The 8,033-nt window shown below is 48.3% G+C and overlaps 1 protein-coding gene across 3 annotated transcripts; it reads right to left on the reverse strand.

Annotated features, from left to right (window-relative positions):
* Positions 1 to 552: 552 nt before the first annotated feature.
* On the reverse strand, positions 553 to 6,222 carry scrt2 (scratch family zinc finger 2). 3 transcript variants are annotated; one of them, XM_076989681.1, is made up of 2 exons: positions 5,520 to 6,222; positions 553 to 1,587 (listed from the first exon to the last, which is right to left on the reverse strand). In XM_076989681.1, exons 1-2 carry the CDS (start codon positions 5,701 to 5,703, stop codon positions 764 to 766), a joined length of 1,008 nt encoding a protein of 335 aa, XP_076845796.1. In that variant the 5' UTR covers positions 5,704 to 6,222; the 3' UTR covers positions 553 to 763. The 3 variants fall into 3 exon arrangements, with proteins under 3 accessions (XP_076845796.1, XP_076845795.1, XP_076845798.1); XM_076989680.1 differs by lacking the exon at positions 5,520 to 6,222 and adding an exon at positions 2,941 to 3,592; XM_076989683.1 differs by lacking the exon at positions 5,520 to 6,222 and adding an exon at positions 2,262 to 2,452.
* Positions 6,223 to 8,033: the final 1,811 nt, after the last annotated feature.

Raw genomic sequence — 8,033 nt, forward strand, 5'->3', positions numbered from 1 at the left:
TTGCAAATACTGTCATTGTTGACATTGTCATAAAAGTTGAAATTGGCAGTTGCAAAAAAATTAAACTCTTAGCAAAACAAAATAAGCAGCATAAAAATACATGAGGTCATTTTTTGTTTGTTTTTTTGTTTGTTTCTAAAAAAGAAGGAACACTGTTGTTGTCCTTTTTGTTTTTGTTTTGATATGATTTGCTATAAAATATCAGGAATCTAAATATTATTACTATCATTATTAATATTGTTATAGTCACTGATAAAAATTCACATGCCAGGCCTCATAATAAGTGTCTGTATGTGCGTGTGTGTGTGTGTGATAAAGAGATAAGGTGAGAGAAAGAGTCTGTTGGTGTGTATCTGTAGACGATTAGCAGTCGTGATGAAAAATCCAGCATCTATACGTTATTGTCTGCTCATTATTGTGTCTCTTTTTTCCAAGGTAATCTCAGCGAAAATATTGCTTTCTAAAAAAAAGGGGGAAGAAGTGGAAAAGGCGCATTCATTTCTGTGTGTGAGTGTGTGTGTGTGTGTGTGTGTGTGTGTGTGTGTGTGTGTGTGTGTGTGTGTGTGTGTGTGTGTGTGTGTGTGTGTGTGTGTGTGTGTGTGTGTATGTGTGTGTGTGTGTGTATGTGTGCGCACGTGTGTGTCCGTATGTGTGTTTGCGTATGTGAGTGTGTGTCTGCATCTGGGTGGAGGAAGGGGTCAGGGACGTTGAATAACCGAATGAGAAGATGAAGACTTGACTTTCTCTTCCTCGCTGGTCCGTCTCAGTTCTCCGAGCCGGACTCGTCCTCGTCTCCGGAGCCCTTGAAGCAGGCAGACTCATAGTGCTTGTTCAGGTAGGACTTCAGCGCGAACGTCTTGTCGCAGCGCTTGCAGCGGTAGTGCTTGAAGGCCGAGTGCGTCTGCATGTGTGCGCGCAGGTTGGATCGGTCGGCGAAGGCCTTTCCACAGTGGGCACAGGCGAAGGGCTTCTCCCCCGTGTGCGAGCGCATGTGGCCCTGCAGGAGCCAGGGCCGGCTGAAGGCCTTGCTGCACACGTTGCACTTGTGCTTGAGGTCGTGCGTCAGCACGTGCATGGCCAGCGCCGGCATGGACACGTACACCTTGCCGCACGTGGGGCACTTGCGCGCCATCTTGCTGTCCAGGCTGCGGTGCGTCTGCTTGTGCCGGCTCAGGTTGGAGGAAGTGGCGTACGTCTTGCCGCACTCGTTGCACGTGTGGCGTGCGCCGGCCACGCCCCCACTGGCCACGCCCCCACCGCCCGCCTCGCGTGCGGCCACCGCCGCGGCCGCCGCCCCCCGCCGGGACTCCTTCGCCTCGCCGCCCCGTCTCCGCGAGCGCCCGTCCGAGATGAAGAAGGCGTCCACGGTGTAACCATCTCCCGGGCTCTCGGAGTCGCCGCTGTAGTAGCCACGGGCGGTCAGGCCCGACTGAGGGCTGTCGGGCTGTTCCAGGTCGGGCTCGCAGTACTCCTCGCCCCCACTGCTCACCGGGGCGTAAAGCGGGTCAGACACGGCCGAGCCCAGCTTCGGTTCCAACTTCTTCTCTCCCTGATACGCCGAAGGACGCATGTAGTCCTGAATGTAGCCTGGTGGGAGATGAGATGCATACAGTAGGTCAATTTTAGCAGAAGTGCACACTTTTAATAACAGACTATAATAAGAAATTATAGAATTAACATGGTAGTGGTACTCTCACTCCTACACATGATTAATCGGCATATTTAGATATCATTCAAACTATTTACATATTGAAACAGTATTAGACTACTCAGTTTCAGTGTTAACATGAACTAAGGGTGCTTTTTTCGTGCAGACATAAATGCATGATTTTAAAACGCATCTGTTTGAGTCTGGGTGCTTGGAAATGCTGTGACATAAAACTGACATTTGTCTCTTTGTGAATGGATGAGTGGGATGATGTGGGACCCACAGGGTGGTCACACCTAATGACTTATGAAGAAAAAGAAAGATATTGGGAGTACAGAGACCCCATACCACATATTTTTTCTCTCAGATGAAGTAATCTGATTTATTAGCTCCTTTTATTTGATAAAGTTACCACAGGGCATTTGTTGGTAATTTGTGTGCAAGTGTGTGTGTGTGTGTGTGTGTGTGTGTGTGTGTGTGTGTGTGTGTGTGTTCTTACACTCAGTGTTATAAGATTTGTGTTATGGCATATTTTATCACTGAAGCTTAATGTTAGATGCTTGTATCAAAATACTGCTAATAAACCGACATTAAAATAGTCTACATCACTCACTCAGATCTCCGTAACGGCTTTGTTTAAAACACAGCCAGGCGGCGGTATATTTATTCGCAGTGCAGGATTTCTGAAGCTGAAAAGGTTGCTATTTCAAAACACTATTTTCACAAATAAAGCAACCCTTTAGAGAGAGAGAGAGAGAGAGAGAGAGAGAGAGAGAGAGAGAGAGAGAACTCGACGGCTCTCCTCTCGAAGTGAAGCAATCAGCAGCTGCTAAAAGGACTTCTGGCATCCGAGAGGTCCCTAAAAGCGTTCTTATGCACGGACATTATATCCGCGCCTTTGTGGAAGGTGTTCGTCTAAATGTTTTAACGTAATATGTATTGCGTTGCACAGTGAGCGAGGGATTCTCCATCAAATTTAATATCACGTGCAATTCCCTGCACGAGCGAAACCGCCCAGAGCCACACTACTACCCTAAACGCAGCAAACGGTGGAAATTAAGTATTGACTGCTTTTAATGAAATTCAAAGTTTTTACGCTGATCAATAGGCTATCTGCTGTAAACCAACAGCAAGTGGCCATGCAGTAAGCACGAGAGAAACCGAATGAGTAGGGAAGGGGGGACGGGAGCTCTTCATGAGACTTAATGGCCGAGTTAGTCAGAGAAAAGCGCAAACGGATTAGGAGAGAAGGAGGAAATCGCCGTATTGTCCACGGAGAGCCGTGGCATCACCTGTCTTGCTGCGGTAAGCTTGTTGAAGTGCCTTGAAGGGCCGGGTCATTAGACAAGCAATTAGAGCGCTTTTAATGCGCCCTCCACTCCCGCGGGTTTGCACTGCGGAGCAATTCCGAAAGCGCTGGCTCTGGAGAACCGAGCAGGGCCACATCCAGCCCATTTGCCACGTGATAAAACGTGCTCGTTTACTTCTACCGCTCATTTAGTCAAAACTTTAATAAACCGTCGACAAAAACCTAAACTTCTCTAAGCGTGTTTGATAATGATACAGTAAGCGGCTCTACAGCGTCCTACAGGTTATATAACTGTTACAAGCCACAGCGCAACAGTTCTTTTGGCCTTCATCGTCACGGAGGGTCGTGATGATGTCCCTCCAACACTAACAGACGTGAGATAAGAGATAAGACGCTTTTTCCGCTTATTCGAACAACACTGGCACGTTTGCTTCTTAACAGTAAAACAAAGACGTATAATCAATACATGAATTCGCGCCAGTCGGTATTGCAATATCGTAAGACAAAGGCATGATGGTTTGCGTGAGTTCTCGATCTCACCAAAAAGCCTAAAATTACATTCCGACTACATCCAGAGCAACAGAACGCCAGCGTCGCCCCCTTTACGTCCATGTAGGGACACGCATGGAGCTCCTACACTGCCTTCTTTGTTTTCGTCGAGACAGGCGGAGCAGTCTGGCTGCTCCGCAATACTGCTGACGTAGGGCGAATTAGCTCAGCTCGACCTTCACTGAGAGCGGAACTGTGTTTCTGGCCTCGTTTGATAGTCGTTCTTGAAGTTAACGGCGAAATATGTGATATATATTTAGACAACTGCAGAGGATATTCTAATGTATTAAAAACTAGAGTCATAACCAAATACAAATACGGTTAAATTATAGGCGAGTCAGGCGTTTAACGTTAAAATCACACACAAAGGCAAATTATGCCTACGTGATTTGGTACTGTTACACTGTCAATTTGTTCATATATCCTGGTAAACATGGGACAACCAGACCGATAACACCAAGTCAAAGGTATGCGGTAATTTACAAAGACTCTTTATTTTGTAATCCATCATAGAATCAAGAATAATGAGTCACATAAATGTTATCTGTTTTGCAACAGGTGGGCACTGCATCGCGTTCTTCTAAGCCGTTCTTTTCCCCCCTCTCCTCTCTCTCACCCTCTCGCAGTCTGCCTAAATCTCTATATCAGCTTATCTCAGAAAAACATCATAGCACAACAGAGGGAAGTGGACATCTGCTACCCAAATCTGACCAGAGAGAGAGAAAAAGAGAAAGAGAGAGAGAAAGAGAGCGGTTTGCAGCTCGGAGAGCACAGTATGCCCCCTAACTGCTGCTGTGGGTTAGCTTAACTTAGCCTAGTCCAGCAAGCCTGCCTGGAGAGTTCAAACCTCCTCATCTGTGATGCTATTTGTCTTTTTGTGTCAGCGTCGGTGTGTGTGAGAGTGTGTGTGTGTGTGTGTGTGTGTGTGTACATGTACATTTACACTGCAAGCTGTTCACAATAGTCAATACTGCTCCCAGCATTCTCCTTTCTCTTTCCCTTTTAAACCCCCCCAACCCCCACCCCACCACACACCCCCACCCACCCCACCGCCATCTCCCCGGTTGTTGTGTACTGTACTTTACTGTCTCCTGTGGTGTCGATGACTGAAATCCTGACCCCCTGTTTGGTTTCATATGTTGCAAAGGAGGAGACAGAGAGTGACAGATTGAGAGGAAGAGAGAGAGAGAAAAAATTGAGAAATGTGCAAGAAATAAGGACGGGGAGGAGAGGGAGAAAAAGAAAGAAAGATAATGTGCACACTGGGGCGGTTTTGTGTGTGTGTGTGTGTGTGTGTGTGTGTGTGTGGAGGGGGGGCTGGACTGTGCTAGAGACTCAAGGGCAATACGAGGTAAGGACAAACGCGTCATCCAGTCATGCCTTAGGAAGCGTTGCGTCCCAGCAGCGGTGGCCACTGGCTCGGTGCTCACGCAGCCTGGAGTGGCCGGGCCCGTGGGGAGAGAAGCTTTGGCCAGCGCGCCGGGCTTTAGCCATCACTGCAACACCAGCCTGCTATCAGCCCCGCACCAGAGCCCCGACGCATGGCCTTATTTACATAAGTCCGTTGCGTCGACATGACCTGGATTGTGTCTGCACACCACCCGAGTCCAAAAAAAAAAAACCCCACGAAAGTGTGGGGCCACGGCAGCAGGCACGGGTGGGAGGGGTGGGGGCTAAGGCAGGGTTAGGGATTATTCGGGATACTAAAGCAACAACAAAACATCGGGCTTTTACGAAACATCTGGTGACAATTCTCTGACAGCACTGTGACACAAGGGTCTCGGTTCAGTAGAAAATGGCCATGCTAAATTTCATGCTACGCTGCAGATATGCCTCGTCTGAAGCACTGAGCTCGTGGACGTGGACGGTTGTAGCCAGGAGTGTGAAGACATTGAGTATGCAGTCTCATAAAGCGGCAGACAATCCCTCAGACAGACATGGAGGCTAACACACTTATACACGCACATGCACATTCGCACTAACACACACACGCACGCGTGCGCACGCACTCACCATTCTCGCTGAGCCGGACGCCCAAGCTGGTCGCGGAGTCTGTGATGGAGCGAGTGAAAGTGAAGGACTCGTCCAGGTGATGATGATGATGATGATGGTGGTGATGATGATGGTTAGATGCCACCACAGGAGACGAGGAAAAATCATCCAGCTTGATCTTCTTCACCAGAAAGGAGCGGGGCATGATTCACACACGTTCAGCACACACACACGAGAATCTCTACGCATGGGCGTCGAACAGAAAAAACGGAGGAACGAAAAAGAATTTTTTTTCTTAAAGGCTCCCGGCGGGGTGGGGGGGAGGAAAAGCGGCGTAAGTGAAAGCTGGACCACAGATCCGTCTGTCCGTTCAACTTAAGCAAAGAAAAACTCAGACCTCCCAGCAACGGCTAAAAAGAACGAGGGATGAAAACAACGAGGGATGGAGATAAAGGAGATGGAGAGCAGGCGAGAGGAGAGACGACGGACGATGTGATGCCGTGTGTGTGCGCGCGCGCGGTACTGTAGGACACACACACGCACACATGCACACACACTCCCTCTCTCTCCCTCTCGCTTGTGTAAAAAAAAAAGGAAAAAAATGGAGGAGGAAAAGAAAGGACTGGTTCAGCACTGGACAGCTCCCGGGCTGCAGCGGGGGCTCTGCTCAGAGAACGTAACGGAGAGACAGAGAGAGACAGAGAGAGAGGAGGAGAGAGAGAAAAGACAGAGAGGAGAGGGAGAGACTGCGAGACTAGCTGAGATCAGCAGTCAGGCAGGCTTATATGGGGCGGCAGTGGGAGAGAGATCAGGTGGTACACAGCAATGGAGCTGCTTAGCTTTAATCCATCAAACGTCCCCCGGGACACACATCAAATTACTACTGAACCGTCTGTGCATTCACACACACACTCTCTCTCTCACACACACACACACACACAGACAGACAGGGGGGAACACAACACACAACCAGACCCCCTTCTGACACCCCGAGCATCACCCCCCTCCCCACCCCTCGCCCATTCACTTGGCTGGGGGGAGAGTAAGAGAACAGGAGAGGGAGGAAGCAGACAATGAGGCCCGTGGCTGGGGGGACGGTCCGTGTCCTGTCCTCTATTGTTTTCGAATGAAGTGACACAGTTTATGTTGGGTGCTCTTACGAGCTGCATGTCCTCTCCCTGCTCTCCTGCTGCCTCTTTCTCATGCTGGTATCCTCAGAGCACCTCAACACAGCCCACGCGATCCACACGCACGCACACACACGCGCACACACACGCGCGTGTGCGCGCTCCCACCCGCACACGCACCGATAGGGGATTCAACAGTTAAGACCTGCTCATTTCACTGACTGCACAGAAAGAGGTTGGAGCGTGATGATGCCGGTGCTACAACCCCACCAACCTTCTTCCTACACCCACCGTACCCTTAAGATGTCTGCCCTACTACGCGTAGCCAATTAATGACAGAATTAATTAATTTTAATCTCTTTCGCCCTGACAGCGTGTAAAATTAGATCCTACATATGCTAATTTGAGACGAATTTGCCAAAGGAATTCAAGGATGCAAACTAAGATCATTCTCATGGAAATGTTGCACATGGTTTAAGTATACTAGCTCGGTAGTCTAGCACCCAAAAGACATCCATCAGCTGGTTGAAAAGCTTTCTATTTCTCAGCTGATTAGGCAACAGGCAATACCCATGAGACAGAATTACTAGATCTCTTGATACTGTGAAATTTAAAATAATAATTTGTCTAACCTTCCTAAGATTCTAAATCTTTTTCAGCCAAATACATTAAGTATCTAGAAACATGGCGTTCTAAAGTGTTCCATATATACAGTGTGTCGTTGCTCAGAAATCATGTTCGAAAAGGCATCCACTGCAGCTTACACACCTCCACTTAAACATCTCCATCACCCACTCAAGCTACTCTAACACACCTCCACTCAAATGACGGTATCAGTGCCTGCCTGAAGCTCGGAGGCCACGGGTTTGAAATGCTGGGGAATTTAAAGCAGGAAGAATCCTCAAACTGGTCTCGCCCCCCAACAGAGGCCATAAAGGAGCTCTCTGATTACACAGGCATATGGCAAGGATACTTCTCTGCATCCTGCTAGCACCTTTAAAGGCCCAGTCGGCATCTGCTGCAGCTGTGTTCCTGCCTCCTAACATAGTGTTGGGTTATTAGCTGAGAGTGAGGCTAATATACACATGGCAGCCTTTAATGGGGGGGGGGGGGGGGGGTAACAGGCATGAGGGCAGCATGTACATGGCATGGACCTCCTTGTTCTTCTCTGGATCCTGTTGGGAACCTGTTTTATTTTTTTTTTACATTGAAAACCTGAATTGTAACCGTTCTAGCCATATAAACTCTGTAATCTTTTTAATTGATCTAATTTTTGTGGCAAAAGCAGCTCTCTCTGTCTGGCTCCCTGGAGGATGAATTCCATGCAAATGCGCAAAATAATCCACAGACATGGCCTATAAACACTTCCTGTCCAATCTCCATGATTAATTTTTCCACTCTGATAGTT

The sequence above is a fragment of the Brachyhypopomus gauderio genome, unplaced genomic scaffold (genome assembly GCF_052324685.1).
Source record: "Brachyhypopomus gauderio isolate BG-103 unplaced genomic scaffold, BGAUD_0.2 sc69, whole genome shotgun sequence".
Lineage (NCBI taxonomy): Eukaryota > Metazoa > Chordata > Actinopteri > Gymnotiformes > Hypopomidae > Brachyhypopomus > Brachyhypopomus gauderio.